This window comes from Rosa rugosa, chromosome 4 (genome assembly GCF_958449725.1).
Source record: "Rosa rugosa chromosome 4, drRosRugo1.1, whole genome shotgun sequence".
Classification (NCBI taxonomy): domain Eukaryota; kingdom Viridiplantae; phylum Streptophyta; class Magnoliopsida; order Rosales; family Rosaceae; genus Rosa; species Rosa rugosa.
The window spans coordinates 12,104,288-12,123,531 of NC_084823.1; the positions used below are offsets into that span (position 1 = coordinate 12,104,288).

The following is a 19,244-nucleotide window of genomic DNA, read 5'->3' on the forward strand; positions in this document are numbered from 1 at the left end:
CATGTGACGTTGACGAGTTATATCAAAAGTTCAAAAGTTAGCTAGGTACTGTAGCACATATAAATGTGCATAATCATCATATGATTGTTCAAAGGTCAAACATAAATATTCAAATTTCTACTAGATAATTAACTAGGTATAAATTTCTAAGTAGAAAACTGACAGAAAAGAAGCTAAAACTAGGTATAACTTTCTAACTAGGTATTAAGCTTGATAGATTCTATCTCACCTCTGACTCGGGGAGTAAAATCTCACCACCAAGATTGACGTTTGAGAGATAAAGAATAACTGTTGCTAATGATGCCGTTTAAGAGATAAAGAATAACTGCTGCTAATGATTTTAGGGTTTATATTGGAGGAGAAAGTTTTCTCCAAGTTGAAGACTTATTATTATTATTATTATTATTTTCTCCCATCTTTTGTGTCCTTGTTGGTAATTTGATATGAGTTGACAAAGTCAACTATTACTTGGAAAAGATAGAGGTTCAAATACCAATCTTGGAGATATGAATAGAAGCTCCCAACAACTAATCCTCCTTGATTTTTGTAATAACCCGAAAATTAGTGTCAACTATAGAGTACTATATTATTAGTTATATTCGAAATGTCTTACTTTGTTATTAAGCTCAAGACTCTCATCCATATTATTTTTATGATGCATGTCATTTTAGTACTAATTATTGATATTTTCTTTTTACCTTAAGAAAGCACTAAAGTTCTTTACTTATCAATTAGGTAAATGTGTATCTATATATTTATGGATGTGTGCATGTATATATATATATATATATATAATTGGCAAAGCTGCTTTATGTTTTCTTTCTTTTACTACTCTTTTAATTTTACTCTTCCTTTTAATATATCATTTAACCTAACTAGTGGATTAGCCACTTGCATTACAATATTAGTCACTCACTTATCTTAGTGGTTAATTCTAGCCTATATATATCATTATGATCTGATCATACTCAACTTGAAGATCAAATGCAAAATTTGATCAAAAAACTCCCTTAGTTGAAGAGAAAACCCAACTAAAAGTTCCTCACACAAATCCTTCATCCTATTTCCCTTAAGAAGTTTCCTTTTGTGAAAGAAGTCCAAAGTTTGATCACAAGACCTTCTGAGTTCCTTAAGTAAGTACATGAATACATTTCTATGTTCTTTTGTCTTTAAGATTTATCAAACTACATAATCAATGATAAAATGGAAAAGGATCTGCTTTGCTGCAAACCTGTATTTTCGTATATAACAAAGTCTGTTTTGTTAAAACTATTTACAGTATTAAATTCCTCATCAAAAGTTATTCAGTTTAGGCTTTTGAATCACTAAAAAAGGTTAAGAAATGAAGAAGTTATGGCTAATCAAAGTTTTCAACTTTTAAACTCGCTGGAAATCTCATACAGCCATCACAACTTCAAAAATTCATATCTCCCTCATTTCTTATCCGTTTTCTACAAACTTTATATCAATTTGAAGCTTAGGACCTCTACTTATGATCTGGAGAGTTTGAGAATTAATGGTAAAATACACGGAACGTAAAGACTTAAACACCAAAGGTCAGTATCAAAAATATCGGTTTCTGCACTGTTATGGTTCTTCACCATTTCTGGACTATATCCCTCTGATCTGGACTACATGACTTATTCCATTGAATTCCTTGTGAAAAACCCTTTGAAATGGTGTACTCATTTGACTAATTCGGACTTGTGATGGACAATATAACACATCTTGAAGTTTGATGACTCTAATCGGAGAAACATGAACACGGTTGATGAACTTCAATGGATTTGGACATAAGAACTGAAATACTAACTATAATATAATTTTGTTAAATTCTGTATATTTACTTATTTAATGCTTGTACTTTATTATTTTACTTTATTTCAGTTATTTACAAGCTTATTAATTGTGTATAGTTACTCATTTAATGCTTGTGCTTTATTATTTTACTTGATTTCAATTATGTATAAGCTTATTTATTTTATTATGTTGCTTGCAAGTGAATTTACTTATTTGTGTTATACAATTATGTTACATATGTTTTCATATGAGATGATTGCTAAATATATGTATCTATATGTGTGTGTACATATACATATATTACGATCTATAATTCATAAAGATTGTATTTTGCGAATTTGATTATGTTTGAAAAGTACAGTTGTGAAGCCGGGTGATTTCTACAACCCCGTGCTTAAGTGAATTACTGGTAAATGTGTTTTGGTGTTATGAGACGTTAAGCCTGGGCCCTAGTCCCTACAGATAGTGCACTATTATACTCTTAAGAAAGAGGTGTTCTCCTTGAGTATACATACTTTGGATTTGTCCTCTGTATGCTGCGGCTTACCCGTGCTTTGGTATTATGGACCCTAACACGTGGATTTATGATTTGTTACCAGTCAACCTGGCTTACTCGTGCTTTGGGTATAGTACGTTGGACCCTAGCACTTGTATTTATGATTTATTACCAGTTAATCCGAAAATTCACTAAGAAGAGAAGTGTACTTATATTATTTCGATCAAATATCTGTCTGCGATATATTATTAATATGTTACGATGATAAGTGAAAAAGAGAATTGAGCATGCATTTCTTTGAGGTTATTTCACATATTAATGCTGCAATATATTGTTGGTTCAATAAGGAGATGTGACTATATGATTTATTATAAACCATTCACACGGATGAATATATTTGTATATATGTGTGTGTGTATTGTGCGTATACATATACATATTTAAGAATTCGTATGAACATATAAATCGTTCCCGGTACATTTTTACTTGGTTATTCACTTTAATTTCCTATAAGACACATTAATATAAGAATGTATGTTGTGTACTTACTGGGCTTGTGTTGCTCATGATGCTACACCTTCTTGTTTTCAGGTAGCGATTAGACGCTTGGGGAAAATGGGGCGATTCTCTAAATAAATGAATGTTTTATTTTCTACCGCTTTCTCAAAAGAAATAATGTAATATATTTTGTTCAGCTTTAGTATTGTAAAAATAATAATTTCAATTTCTAATAAAAGTATTATTCAGACTTATTTGCAAATTCTTTTACTTTAATTTATCCATTGAGGAAGTTTTATTTGTAATAACCCACATCACGAATTCGGGTACCATATTTCAGTATAATATTGGTCTCGGGTTTGGGGTGTGACAATTTCATTCTTAAAAAAAAAAAAAAAAAAAATCTTGTTGATTTGAATTCATGTACTTTTATTTACAATAATTTCTCTAATCTTTTTTCAGAAAAATATCAACTAATGTCGAGTACCATTTTGTCTAGTAGCATAAGTCTCCCCTTTTATAAGTGGGAAGTCTCACTGTAGGCTAGTTGTTATGTATAAGTTGTTTATTTGATAAAAAAGAAATATAACTAATAATAAACGAAAATGAGGGTGGGGCCTCTGGGGTTTTGGAAATTGGAGGGCAACATGATTACATTAGACATGCCCATTCTCAAATGAAAGTCAAAGCATAATTTTATATCTTCATTAGCTGCAACAACTCTTTGAGAGATTCTTAGGTAGGGCAGGCGTGTCACGTGATCATACGCCAAGCCAATCATTACCTATGTTGGGAAGTGTTTTGGGTATTTCATTATAATTAAATATGGGTAGTCTTGGAATTCAATTAAAAAATAGAGAGATATGATTGGCCGAACGTACCACGTGGCTGGTATGTTTGCCCCTACCTAAAAATTTCTCCAATCGTTTTCCTTCCCCACCAAAAATGAATGAAAGAATAGGCATAACTGCCCAGAGCTTGTAGGACATCATCCCCATGATTCCTCTCTAGTTTAGGGCAGAACGATGAAAACATGGAACTAAAGATTACCCACACGGGCAGAAAGATTAGGAAGTGTCCTAGACTCCTAGTTGTGAATCTTGCATGTGATTCACAATGAACAGGGATTCGTCACTGTGTTAGGAATTATTGGACAGGTTTGGTGGGATTCCAATATATGAACACACAGGTGCATGTGCCCATGTTATGCACTATGAAAATCCAAATTCCTTGAGGTAATGAATAATCGCATGGTTTCCAAATCCACGCAAGTAGTTAGTTGGTTTCCTTTGCTTTTCTTTGGTGTCGTTACTGCTAAGTGATAGCAGTAACATGCATGGTCTGACTTGATCTGATGCCTAACAAGAATCTCATCTTATCAGATTGACATTGGGATTCAGCCTCAGCATTTGCATTAAATGGATTCCATTTGGTTTTTTTTTTCTTTTCTTTTCTTTTTGGTTATGATTCCATTTGAATAGCACTCACTACGTCTTCAATCTTAATTTGTCTTTCAGCATCTTTCATGATGGCATATTGGCATTGCTTAGGTGACAAGGTACACATTTGACTCATGACAAGCATTGCTTGATTTAATGCTTCTGAGTAAGAAACATAACGAAGCACGCTATAAAAGAGGCAATCTTGAAGATTTAAGTTACCCAATGACCAAATTAAAGAAAATTATTAGGTTTCATGGGTCATGGCTCTAAACAAAGTTACACTAGTTCTCTATTAGAGTAAGTGCACCCGTAGTCAAGAAAAGGCAAAGTCGAGAAGTCGAGAATTCGACCAGTCAAGTTACTATTCACTGTCACTGGACATGGGTTTACACCCGTTGTTTTTCTTGCCCGGTCAACACTGTTCATTATTATATAATTTTAGGGGGTCTCGAAAATCGACTTTTTACACATACATAATTTGGGAAAACTTCCTTCATGAAAGTTATAGAGATCGTCGATACGATCTCATGCATACATGGAACACAATATTCGGAGTTCGTATGAATTTATTATGAATTTTTGAAATCTGAAAATTTTCTATAAATAGCAAAAAAAAAATTCTATTTTGTTTCAAAGGACGAAAATTTTTCATTTTTTCATTTCCCCCCCCCTCCGGTTCTCTCTCTCGCAGCTGCACCAGACATGGCGGGTTTCGTCCGACCCGACCCCGATTTTTCTCCGTCCTCCGGCCACGGACCCGGCTCCCCCGAGGTCGCCTCACCTCTTCCGGCCGCTCTGTGGCGTCAAACTGCCCAAACGCTGCCCCTAGGCTGAGATCGAAGCAACCCAAGCGGAGATCGAAGCAACCCAGGCCGAGATCGAAGCAACCCAGACTCTGTGACGTCAGCCATGTGCTCTCCCCTTCCAACGTGGCAGCTGGGCTTCTCCTTCGACTGGTCAAGAAATTAGTCAGGGCTTTGCCCTTTTTCTTCCCCTCGGTCATCCCAAGCCAAGTTTTGGCTGGGTAAAAGCAGCCCGGTGGAGGACTGGAAATCACCATGCCCGGTCACCACATCATCATTCCATGCTTTTGCCTGGTCAAAACCAGACCGGTGCACTTGCTCTTAATGGTCCAGCAATACCCTAGAATGAGCTAGTTAGACTGGAAGCTAGTCAAAATCTGCTTTCGTCAATGGTACTTTAAAAAAATAAAGAAAATTTTAAATTGCTTAGTCATTTAATTATGATTATAATCGTCTTAATATTTATAAATATAACATATTTGTTCATTTGTATGTAATTTACTTATTAACAATTAGATAATTAAACGATGACGGTTGTCTCCACTTTCCACTAGTGGTTCTATTTTTTTAGCTAATTTAAGATACCGACGGTGAGACATATTTTTCGATCACATATCAATCTCTAAACTAAACCACTTATGTAATTTTTAGTTAAATTAAAAATTGCTTACATTATATACGATTAAAATACATTATAACATTAAATATGAGTTTGTGAGTTGAAAGAGGAATATAAAATATAAAAACAAACTGAAAGGGGGAGCAAGAGAAAAGAGGAAAGCTTTTCAATTTGGTTCTGGGGAGACACTTGGTTTTAATAAAGTGTTATTTTATTATTATTGCATAGAGCCGATAGAGGTTCACATCGGACAGCAAACTAGCTTCTCTCACTTGTGTTACCTAGTGCCGAATGGAGGGTCCTTAGCTCCCTTTTCTCTCTCCAACTCTCTCACCTTCTCCTTGTCAGCTAAAACCAAAAGAGACCCTCTTCAATTCAATTTCTTGGCTTTCTTTCCTTTTTTCTCTTCTGGGTTTTCTTCAGCCGCTGATCTGCATAGTATTTCAGGTAAATGTGGTTCCTCAGGCATCATTTTGACCCAGATTTGCTTCTGTTTCTCAATCTTTTTCCGGTAATCTTCACTTTCAGTGACGCTGGTTTTGGTTTTCAACTCAAAGTCTCTATCTTTGTTTCTCCTACTGTGCTTTGGCTTTGAAGGGAAGGAAGTGCAGGTAATATACAGCTCTTATTTGCATTCTTTTCCTTGCAATAAAGTAGTTTACTTTACTGGGTTTCTGGGCTTTTACTCTCTACTCCCACAAAATGCATGAATTTAAGGTTTGCATTTTTATTGTGTTTATATTTTCTCTTAGTTCTTTTTTATTTCTTCTCGGAAAAGCATCAATATCTGGTTATTTTGTTTTTTGGGTATGCTCTGATTCTATGTTGGGGTGAATTTATGTTGCTGGGTTTCTCACTTTTTGATTGTTTTTCTTTGATATAAGGAAGTTGTATTAATTTTATTGTGTATTTGTGTACATGCATTTAATATTAAACTACAGGTGGATCACTATTCATTTTGGGTCTGTTTTCTTTGATTTGGGTTTCACTTGAATATTCCGTTCTTCATTAACTTCAATATCCTTTATTTATGGCACACACAGACAGTGAACTACTCATAAAATTAAAGCTATGATTCTATTAAGTTCTGAAAACTTGATTCTGAAATCTATAAAACCAACCACCAATTTTATTTTTTATTTTTGTGGCTTTTGCCCCCTAATATGGCTCTTACTCTGGAACTGTGGTGATTGCAACTTGATTAGCAGATTACTCCTTGTCTTTCTTCAGTGCTTCTGACCTGATACATATTCTTTGCCGAAGTGATAATATTATAGTCTCATTCATCTCTTTATTTATTAGATATGTAACCCTTTTACCAGGAACGTAAAGATTGGTAAATTCTTAAGCTTCACGCAGTTTAATTTTTTAGTTTATCCACTGAAAATTTTAATGAGAATATGCTGAACTTTTCATTGTGTGTTATTTATTTCTCTCTTTTCTTTGGTGTTTTTGCTTGTAAAACGGTTCTTAGACACAAAATAGGATTATTTGTGTCTTAAGGAATGCATGTTTAAATAAGGGGACTTTCAAGTTTAATCTTTCGATTGCCTCTGCTGGATTTGCTTTCTCATTAAACTGAGGGTGGACAGCTGTTGTTGATTGTATTGTTTTTGCTTCTGCGTCCATTTTAAGATTCTGGGTTGTGTAACTTCTGTTTTATTGGTGTTTTTATGAAGATTTTTCATTACGTTTAACAGGTTGCAAACCAAATTGGGAGGAATTTTCTTGTCTGAATACTGATGTCACAACCACTTCTCGGTGCTGGGGAGGAGGAAGGTAGGAGTGATGTTACAGCATTATCTTCCTCACTTTCTATGGAGAGTGTATGTCCTAACAGCTCAGATTTGAAGGAGCGAAATTACATGGGATTATCTGATTGCTCTTCGGTAGACAGTTCAAAAGTCTCCCATGTAGATGGAAGTAAAAGTAGACTGAACCTGAAGGCTACGGAACTTAGGCTTGGGCTTCCTGGATCCCAGTCTCCTGACAGAGACTCAGAACTGAGGCTAGTCTCCACTGAACTTGATGAGAAGCCCCTTTTCCCATTACATCCTTTAAAGGATTCATTGCAGAAAACAGTTGTTTCAGGCAACAAGAGAGGGTTCTCTGATGCTATGGATGAGTTCTCAGAGGTGAACACAATTGCTTTGTGCAAACTTGGAAAGAATTGGTTGTATTTATTTACGTTTAGTATTACTTCTGTTTTACAACCTACTTGTGATGCAGGGCAAATATGCTAATACAGAGGTAAACATGTTGCTGTCGCCCAGGCCTTCTCCAAACTTGGGATTGAAAACTGGTTCTGTACTTGAGAACCTTGGGACTCAGGAGCCCAAAATGAAAGAGATAGCACCACCGAAGATAATGCAAGAGAGGCCTCATGCTGCCAAAGAAACTAGGCCAAATCATTCTAGTACTAACAGTGCACCTGCTACCAAGTAAATGATTAAAAAAGTTTGGTGTAGTAGTGAAAATTTTGTTGGCAATGGCCTTAACAAGAAAATGGAGTCTTATATTTCTTGTACATCAGGGCGCAGGTTGTTGGTTGGCCACCTATAAGATCATTTAGGAAGAACTCATTGGCCACTGTCTCAAAGAACGTGGAGGAAGTAGATGGAAAAGCAGGGCCTGGTGCTCTATATGTCAAAGTCAGCATGGATGGTGCTCCGTATTTGAGGAAAGTAGATTTGAAACATTACTCTGCATACCAGGAACTTTCTTCTGCTCTTGAAAAGATGTTTAGCTGTTTTACTATAGGTGAGCTATTGCCAAGATTCAATTTTTATACATAAGGTCTTGGTCTGTGTATATGTAATTTGCATTTAATTCAGTGTTTAACATTTAAGTTTGCTACGTTTTGCATGGATGTTGCATGGATCCAGTTACTGCTGTGTTGGTATGATTTCAGGTCAATATGGATCTCATGGAGCTCTGGGCAGAGAGATTAGTGAAAGCAAGCTGAAGGATCTCCTTCATGGCTCAGAATATGTCCTCACCTACGAGGACAAAGATGGTGACTGGATGCTTGTGGGTGATGTCCCTTGGGAGTAAGTTATCATTCACTTGCATATTTGCGCTTCTTTTAATCGTTTGTTGCTGATTACATAGTTGACTTGCTATTGATGCCAAAGCTAAATAACTGTCACCTTTTCTGTGTCATTCTACAAAATAATTAGCTTTTGCATAGGCTGAGATCAATTACAATTATGTAGCACGGGGATATACTGCCTTTTGTCTGTAAGATAGTGAATTAGAAATTCTGGAAATAGTTGACGTTAGCTTCTGTGAACAGCAAGCATGGCAAGGACCTTAAAGGTATCAGAGAGTGCACAAATGTTAACTATTAAAACTCCTGTGATTAGGCCATCATTTAGGTATCAACTTTGGGTTCCTTAACTTGAAGAGTATGTGGAATTTATGAACCCACAAGCACTGAGACAAAATGTGATTTTGTATTGTGTAGACTGTGGACCATAAAACTTGATTTTACTAGTATGCATGGTCGTGACGGGGGCTCTTGTTCAGCAATGAGAATAAAATATATCTGATGTGCATGTGGCTGTAGTTGCATGTACCCAGTTAGCCAGTAACTTAAGCATCAAGGCATCTTCACCAAGATAGGATCAGTTTGTTGTATTTATAAACCATGTAGGTGTCATAGTTGTGTTAAGAAATGCAGTGCCTACGTATAAATGCATATTTTTTTAAAAACTATCTGCCTATATTGGCATTTCCTTTGCATTTTATCTTAATGGGGGAGAGAAGTAGGTGCTTTATCAGCCAAACCTACTGAGAAACAGCTTCTGCACTAAGGTACAAAAAGTATTCTTGAACCTGGAAGCCTGAATTAGAAAAATTGTTTATTGATCCAGGGTTTCATCTGTTTTCATTTATCAGCACCAACTTCCCATGCCCATGACTAGGTGTGGTTGTAATATTACAAAATGAAAGCATCTCGGTTGTGTGTAGTGCTCTGGTAGTTTCCTGCCATTTGTGGATATCTTGCTGTGTCCACGTATTTTTTCTTTTTTTACACCAATGTTGTCGTTTACTTAAGTTTATAATTCTATTGTAATGCCTAGGTTTTTTTTTTAGGGGAAAAAAAAAATCTAATTGAATGTTTGGACTTTTGACAGGATGTTTATCGATACCTGCAAAAGGATGAGGATAATGAAAAGCTCAGATGCCATTGGCCTTGGTACGTATATTATGCACTCCATTGATTTTTTTTTAATTATGAGCAACTACAAATTGGCAGGGCTGGTAAGAGGCCCTTTGCAATAAATGGGAAATTTAACTTTGAGAGTCGGGTGAAAGGTTGAGAGAAGTTTGAAAGAGGCAGGAGAGTGAAGTCAGAGAGAGAAGAGTCTAGATGAGGGAGTAATTCAACCATTGGCAGTATTAAATAAATAAAACAAAGGTCTCATTTTCTGCTTTACCGACGCCATCCACCATCCTGTGTCACTAGAGTGAGCTACACTTGAGCGATCCACCTAAACCCTTATCAGCTCGATCAAATTTAGGAAACTAAGATCCAGATAAAGTGAGTGGTTAAAAAATGGAGTCCCCTAGCTGTGAGGACTCACAGGCGAATAGCTGCATTTGCTCAGCGTTGGCTCCAAGTATTAGCATAGCTTTTCCTTCACCCAGGATTTATTTTTAATTTGTCATGATTGCAATAATAGAATAGTAGATCTGATTAGTTGCTGCACTAGTATCTTATGGAGTTTATAGTATGCACTGAACTTTAGAACACACCCTCTTAGAAAGGCATCGGTTTATATTCCTGAATTGAGATGGTGTATGCAATGGATCTGTGTTGCATTCAGTTTTTGCAGAATTGCTAGGTTTTTTTATGGAGTTTGTTGTTCCAACTGGTATTTCTATTATATTTATGCATGCGTGTGCTCGTGTCTGTATAACATTAGTTCCAGAAGAAATTATTGGAAGTAGTTTCCATTTCCTGCATCGTTGTAATTGATTTCACCTTTAAGCTAGAAATTTCAAAGGTTTAGATTGCACTTGTTATTCCATAGTTCTCTTGTTTTCTCTATTACTTTTCTCATGCATTGTAACTCTGCAAGCTTTGCTCATGCCTCCTATGATGAGGGCCACATTGGGTGGTCCACTTACAGATTTGGGCTGCGATAATCTTAGTAGTAACTTTCCTTAATCTGTGGACATTTCACAAGAGTTTTTTTTTTAATGCATTTCCTAATAGGGTTCCTCTAGTTTAATAAAAGATTTATGAGATCTCAAATTCCCTTTTGCTTTGAATTATAAGCTGTTAAGGATTTTTGATTATATACTCTACCACCACAATCGGACAGTAAAAGTTTAGATACATACTGAATTGTTGTTGAAATCTAATTCTAGAATGGGGGCTCTATCCTGTTATATGGCCACCGGTAAACCTTATTCTAGCTCCTGCATAAAATTATGCAGACAGGTTGAGCAGTGTGCAATGTTGATTTTGAATTTAGCATATGCATGTTTCTTGTTGGCTAAATCTAATTGTAACCCAGCAGGACTGATACTTGGATTTTATTGAGATATATAACTGTGTATTTATGTATTTGTTTATGTTTTAACTTTTTAATTCATTTTGGTTTGATGTGCAGCTCCAAGAGCCATGGAGAAGTGCAGGAACAGGAACTAGCCAGTAATATGCACCGTGATCTCTTCCATTCAGCCGTCTTAGTCTGCTTCTACTATGTTATTACTACATCTGTAATTTTTTTTTCCATGAATTCAAGTTTCTGTCAGCTACTTTTCTAACTTAATGTCGTTATTAATACTCCTGAAACTCTTAAAAACTATATCCAGAAGTACTCATTTACTAGTCCTTATGTCGGCAGGTTCCTGTTTCCATACAGGATCCAAAGAAAAGTGCTATTGTTTGTGAAACTTGTAATGTATGTGCCCAAGTTATCTGTCTTAATCCGGTTGGTTGTTCGTTTTTGTTGTTTTTGCCTCAATTTCTGGGCACACAAGGGACCAAAAAATCAATTGAATTGATTCAGAAAGCCCTTAACCTCTTAAAGAATTTTCAAAACCAAGGGCAATGCATCCAATTACCAAATAATGCACCATTGTTATAACCGGGTCCCTTATCCCATTTCTTGTATTATCTTAGATTTCCTTGGGTCAGTTGTATTATCTTGGACAATATCATTGCTTTTCAGACATAATCTTTGCATCCTTGAATTTCGCTTCAGCTGAGTAGATCTTTTTCTTGTTATCTTCTAAAAGTGGGTGCTCTTTATATTTTCTCTATGAATGGGTTAGCTAGTCCCTACTTCTATCATGACCAAAATGATTTATCTAGAACACTACAACAAAAAATCTACTTATTCTATAATACTTTACCCGTCAATAATGCCAAAGTCGGACTCAAAAGTATAATGAATCGGACTCTATTGTTGCTCGCACATGTTCCTGAAACATTAGAATGACCCTTGATCCTGTGACATGTTTTAATGGGGTTATGAGTTGAGACTTGAATAAAGACAATCGCTCGTTCTCACCATTTCTTTTTTCAATTCGACTCTTGCCAGTAATTTGATGCACCATCTCCTTTTAACCTTTAGATGGAAGAACAGTAAAATTTAAAAACAAAAATAACAATTCATGGACTGACTTAATTGTCTTCTCCCAATACCCAGAGATGCATTTGGCATCTAGGGCTCAAGAACAAGCCATTAAATGATTCAATAGTTTTTGATTGTCTGTTATTTTCCTTATACACAAGGGATCGAGAGTAGATTGGCAAAAAAGATGCTTGTTGAATGCCTTAAAGAGACTAAGAACTTAATGGCGATTAATCCTGCCAAGAAAAATTCTTGATTAAACGCTACTGCCTTGAACGATGTGCATAAATACTCTGTATCGGTATAGATGGATGGTGAGTCGGGGACAAGTTGAATTAAGAATACTAGAATAAACTGTTAATCGAAGGGAAATATCCGTAGGGTTTTTTTGTTTTTATTTTTCTATTTAGGCAGTATGCAGCAATCTGTTTATATTTGTGTCTTCAATGCATAATGCATGTGCTCAAATAAAATTTTATCACAAAACTGAATCGGTAAGTTACTGGTTCCATTAGAAGAAACCATATCATGAGAACATCTGACATTCATTTGATCTGTTCATATACTGTCAACAGCAAAACTGATGGCACATGATTGTTCTTATTCATGCAGCAGGGATCAAATTTTAACCCATTACCTGCCTCCAATCTGATATAACTTGGCAAACTTGCCCATTCCTCCAAATAATTACTAATTGCGAAATCGAAAACGAAAACAACCAGGTTCCTGCACCTTCAGCAGCAGCTAGCAGTACACTAGGAGAGCTTATAATTGAAACATGCAGAGTTTTCAGCAAGGGAGGATGGCAAGGATATAAATCACCCATTTCGTGTTGGCTGGGAAGTCAGCATTAAGACTAGGGAAACTCCTTTCATCAAAGACAATATCTGCATCTGCATTCATTAGATAATTTAGATTTTACTCTTTTATATTATGTGTTTCAAATGTATAGCACACCTTTTTGTTTTTCTTAGCTCATTCTATATCATTCAAGTATTCACTAGGTCCACTTAATTGGTTCAGTCACCAGTAAGGTTCGCAATTCTGGTTTGGACGGAAATTTCCGTACTGTTTCTTCGAAAGACAATGTCGAGAATCTGCATTCATTAGATGCTCTAACTGTTAGAAGCTAGGGTATATAAATTGAGAGATTCTTACGTAGGGCAAACGTACCACATGGCTGGTAGGGCTGCTCAATCAGCGAACATGAAGGATGTGTTTTGAGTATTTCATTTTAATAAGTAAGGATAAATTCGGAACACACTTAAAATTTTGTGAGTTTTGATTGGAACTGTCTCATCACCACGTGATACGTTTGCTCTACGTAAGAATTTCTCATATAAATTGAGCACAGTCATCACCTAAAGACTCAAAAACAGTGACATGGAGTCATGGATCAAATAAAGACGATGACTCAGCCCTAACCATTAAAGTGAGCAATTTAACAAAAGCTACGAGCAGTCCTCTGCTCATAATGGTGCCAAAGCAAATTCTTGTGCTACAAGACAATTAAAATAGATAAGATTCCATCAGAATTCAAATATGGAGTAGATCGATCATGACAAACAGGAAAAGGAAGAGGCCAATATACATGCATCAAAGAAAGACGACTTGAGCATCACTACCAATCGGACAGCACTAGTGTTCTAGTCAGTACTGTTTTATATATATATATAGCATTTCTGTACATGTTAGGTTTGATTTTAGCCTATATAAACAATGTTATAACGAACAAAGAATACAAGAAAACAGTACAAACTTCACACAGCAAACTTATGTGTTCTTTACTAAGGTCTTGCTTTGATCTATGAGGAAATTAATTTCGGTGATTATATAGAATTAAACATTTGAAAAATGACAATTTTCAATTCTCAATATTCTCAAAATTTGATTATATCCGAGCACAACCTTCGATATAGAAGCCTAAGACGCCACAACTTCATTGTCGTCACCACGACCTTCTTACTCTTCACAACACCGGCACAATTCCCATGGACTCTACTGGTGTTGCAACTGAAGTCGCTTCCACCACCAACAGAACTGGCCACGAGCACCAACCTATATTTTGCTTCCATCGCCTCCGCTGCCACTATAAACATCGCTTAATTTATAATTTGTTTCATTTTAATTTCTATGTACTACATACATGCATGACAAAACGGTTTCTTCGAATTACTGAAATATTAAATTATGGGGTTTAGCAAGCTTTTTGAAAATGAAAAGACTTCCTTGATCTCAACTCATTATGATTTTCCGGAGCTTGGAAAAATTGTAGTCTATTAGAAAGGCGTTAATAAAGTACTTTAACAGTTTTCAACTCTCATGTATTACTATAAGGAAAAAAGCCGACGAAAGTATCAGAATGCATCTGAGATGGATTCGAAGCATGTGAAACTAGTACATAGAGGTATGCAATTAGCCTAATAAGCAACCATTCTTTGTTTTCCTGCATGTTCCTTTGCTACATATATAATATCTAATTTGAGGGAATTGGAGTGGTTAGAAACTTGGAAAATGTTAGTTGGAATTCAATTCAAAGAAGAGACTGATATAATATGAAAAGGAAAGATTTCTGTCTTAATTAATTGTACTCTTACTTCTTAATTCCCACTATCTGCTTTCTCAATTGGTGCTTTGACTCTCATGCATGATTGTTGTCATTTGATGCATATCTGCATGATTAATATAATTGATACATTAATTTAATTGATCAGTTTAAAATAAACAGCCTTTATGTAAAGCACGTTGCATGAGTGGTTCTGTATCCATAATGATTTGGATTTTGGAGGCTTCAATATATTTCAACTTGGTAGAATATTCCTTTGAATAAGTTTGATCAGACCCCTATTGACCATGTTAAGATCTTGAGCCTTATTGAATCAATTTGTTTATGCATTAGCCAAGCCAAAATGTTGTTCTTCCCTTATATGTTTGGGCTACATTAGCTAACAGGTAAATGTGTTTGTTTATATATTATTACATGTAATGTGTCAATTTGATTTTTTTTTTTTTTTTTTTAAGTTCGAAGTAGATAAAAAAAAAAAATTGGCTAGAAACTGGAGATTAAGAGAGGCAGAAAGCCTCCATAACCCCAGATTTTATTGAAAAAAGTATTACAAAAGGAGGGGAGCAAACCAAACCCTAGATTTTACTGAAATGTGTCAATTTGATTTATTCATAGGTTTTTTTTTTTTTTTTTTTTTTTTGTATTGCGGTTCTCGGGTTATGATTGTGCGTTGTTTAAATTCAATTGCGATCACGGTTTACCGCCGTAAGACGGTTACGGTGTTTCATTTAACGAATACAATATGATGCATAAAAAATTCTCCCAATATTATATTTATAGAGGAGAAATTTTTGAAGATTAATTTATCAGTAGAGAAGATATGTTTAGTGAATTTGGAAGCTTTTGATATTTTATTGTATCCCAGGCATAGTCCTTAAAATCCTGAGCTGTATACGGCACATCATGACCTATTAATCAAAATCAATTTTGTTGTATATAAATGTCTATATGTGCATTATATTCTAACCGCGGCAGAACTTAAGATGATCCCTAGCTCATCACAATAATCTATATACTAGTGTTGAGAGGGAAGTCTTTGTCAATTGGTGTACGAGGAAATGTCTATTTTTAGCCCTGTATTGCACCAACATAAACTTTGAAATTGTAATCAATGTAATACTCGATCTTCAATCTTCTCATCTTTGATACAAAAATGATTACATTAACAATAAATAAAAGCAAACAGTCAACATAGTCCTTACACCAAACATAAGTGCTGCTATCTAATAGCTCAGATATATTTGACCATTGACAAATATAACTTACCGTAGACTTATGATAACTAGCGAAATAAGCCAATAGTTAGATAAAAACACTTATTACTTCAAAGGAAATATGGTATACTAATTACCTCCCTCACTTTTACATTTGTAATAACGAACAAATAATGGGTTTGTCTATATCAGAGACTCATTATATGAGACCTAATGCAGACATTCAAACTCGCCGTTAGATAAACACAACGACTCAGATTTTCGGAGCCAAATGCCCTTTTCTTCATTCTACTTGTCATTCATCATATTTTAAGAACATTGGCACTCACAAAGCACTTATCACCATCACAGTCATCACTCTTATGCCTAAAAACCTAGACAAAAACACTTCACCTGCGAAAAAGAAATATCATCTACCAGTTATCACCATCACTTTTATGTTACTTGCAATGACTAAATATATAATAGTGATGAACATGTTGGTTTTGATTTGTACCTACTTAAGAATAGGCATTGTTTATTGGGAAAATGGCCCAACAATGTCAGACTTTTTTCCCATTCTAAATTTTTGTACCTCATCTTCTAAAACTATTAGATCTGAGGTTTTCACCCCGACCCAATTTTAGTATCTGGAGCCGTTAGCTCCGTTACAGAGTCTGCCAGTGGCAATTTTTTAAGGGTATTTTCGTCTCTTCATGTCTTAATCGATTTATTTTCCTTTTGGGATCCAAATTTGATCTGGGCACCCACAAATGTATTATGAGCACCCATCTCCCCCTTCTCTGAAGCACTGTAGCCAACTCACCCCATTTTCTGTGAAGCACTGCAACCAAATCCCATATCCAGAGGCCGAGATTGTGATCAACGAGCTCGATTCCGATAAGAATTAGATATTAATTCTGGTGCGTCTGCGGGGAGGTATGGCGGAGGGTGAACAAGGATGGTGAGTGGGGCTGCGTGTCTCTCTGCGGGGAGCCATCATTGGTTCTGTGTGCAGATCGAAGTCATGAACTTTGGTGGCAGATCGGAGGTGGGTGACGCCTCAGTAATCCGGCGTCGTTTTCGTCCAAATTGATCTTCTCTATCACGGCGAATTAGATATTGTGGTCGTTTTTGTTCCTGCCGATTTGGGCTCGAGGTTCTTCGGCAAGGGGTCGTTTGAGCTTGACGATGAGAATTGATTTCTAGGTATTTACACTGAAATCAATCAAGCTGAATGATTTGAATGCGAATCATATAGAGGTGAATGTGGGTAGCTTTGTATCCATGACTGGTTAGTGTTTCTTCATTGAATTTGGTGCTTAATAGTGGAGAAAATGTGAAATCTTAGATTGATTATGATGCTACTTCGAAAAGATTAGAGATAAGATTGAGTATGTTGGGGGTGAGCTCTACTTCCATGATTACATATATCTACTTCGATGATTTCTAGGAAGTTTTCATTGATGGCTTTACCAACTCATTCTCCATTCTGGGCTATCTCTACCAAGTCGTGTGCTTTGTTTTGTTCTTCATATCCTTGATGGCTTTACCAACCTAGATGAATGGTCGTTGGGTTGATCAAATAAAGTACAGATCGAGAAGAAGCACAGAGAGAGAGAGAGAGAGAGAGAGAGAGAGAGAGAGAGAGAGAGAAGGGGGAAAAAAAAAACTTAGAGAAAAGAAAAAAAAATAGATTAAGACATGAAGAGACGAAAATACTCTTAAACAATTGCCACATGGCAGACTCCGTAACGGAGCTAACGGCTCTAGATACCAAAATTAGGTAGGTCGGGGTGAAAACTACCAATCTGATGGTTTTAGAAAGTGAGATAGGAAAATTTAGAATGAAAAAAAAATAAGACACTATTTGAGCCATTTTCCTTTATTTATTTATATCTAGTTGTTGTTAGGATCCTATATATTTTTACGGTTATTACTTAATGTGAACAGTTTAAAACATGTGCATCCAAATAATTAATGATAACATATATGATCCCAACAGCAAAGACTAAGGGGGATGCCATGCTATTATTTATTTGGAGTTAAGCCTAATATTCAAGTCTTCCCCTTAATTGCTCGCTCTCTAAAAATTATTTTCACTTAGATAGATACCCTTAATTAATTCTGTCACCCATGTGCCTTGGTAGCCTTACCAACCAATTACAATCAGTTTTAACTAACTATATATTCCACTACCAACTGCTCATCTCTATTATTATACTCATTTCAATTGCATCTTCAATTTCCTTAGCTAATTATTGCTTTTAGTATTAAATTCATTTGTTTAAGGGATAATAGTCTTGATTCATTAGTAGAGCCCTACCCAGGCCACAGCCTCACACTTTGGATTAGGTAATTAGGAAGACATTCAAACAAGTCTTTAGTGTTACTAATACTATGTTGTATGTACATAGCATATAGTTTTACTTACTAAAAGCATTAATTTATTCAGAGAAGGTATTAAGTATTTCAAGTTCGGCTCACCATTTAAAAAATTGATAAATTGATAAAAAAAATTATAATATTGAATATCAAAATGTTTTGTTCATTATAATGTTTGTCCCTAAAACTTATACTACTCAACTTCCAATTATTCATCTAATTTGATTTCAAATGTTATTGGTATCACATTTGAGTTTTTCTTTCATTTTACTAGATTTTCTATCAAAATTAATGATAGAAATCATCACAAGTTAGTCATCGATCACGCATTCCCCTTTGGGTGTGCTTACTTGATTACGTCGATTTAGGTTTAATCACTTTAATGAATATATTTTAGAGAAAGAACTATAGTCATGAATCGCCATGAGATGATACAGGCTGACAATGATTTCTCCTTTTGGCTAGCTAGGGTAACAAAAGTGAGACACAGTAAGAAAATTTGAATATTTGAAAGGAGAGAAGTGAAAATCACACAAGAACTGAATGGGTTAATGCTAAGATAAACTCTTAAAAAGATCCCCATGCCAACCCTCCTCAATCCTAATGACATAATCAAATCTAAGTGTTTTCACTAATATAATGGCTTAAAGTGTTATTGGAACCCATTACATTGATTTTCGTAGAAATTTTAATTAATCAATAAAATAAGCAACAAACCATCTCAAACGTGAGGATCCGATCATGGCATAAGTATCACTCAACCCCCCATTTTGTTGCCTTGTGTCATTATTTCATGTTAATCAGTATCATAGATTAAGTTCAATGCAAGGACCAATTCAAAGGGTTTAG

General features: G+C 35.4%; 1 protein-coding gene and 1 long non-coding RNA gene across 2 annotated transcripts; both read left to right on the forward strand.

The window, feature by feature from the left end:
- Positions 1 to 1,014: 1,014 nt before the first annotated feature.
- Positions 1,015 to 3,048, forward strand: LOC133744073 (uncharacterized). The gene is made up of 2 exons (XR_009863354.1): positions 1,015 to 1,133; positions 2,888 to 3,048. It is a non-coding gene; the product is annotated as an uncharacterized LOC133744073 (long non-coding RNA).
- A 2,838-nt stretch (positions 3,049 to 5,886) lies between these two features.
- LOC133743952 (auxin-responsive protein IAA8-like) lies at positions 5,887 to 11,602 on the forward strand. Its single transcript, XM_062172037.1, has 8 exons — positions 5,887 to 6,105; positions 6,187 to 6,269; positions 7,359 to 7,793; positions 7,888 to 8,099; positions 8,192 to 8,418; positions 8,570 to 8,708; positions 9,798 to 9,859; positions 11,283 to 11,602. The coding sequence occupies exons 3-8, from the start codon at positions 7,401 to 7,403 to the stop codon at positions 11,318 to 11,320; spliced, it is 1,071 nt and encodes a 356-aa protein (XP_062028021.1). The 5' UTR covers positions 5,887 to 6,105; positions 6,187 to 6,269; positions 7,359 to 7,400; the 3' UTR covers positions 11,321 to 11,602.
- Positions 11,603 to 19,244: the final 7,642 nt, after the last annotated feature.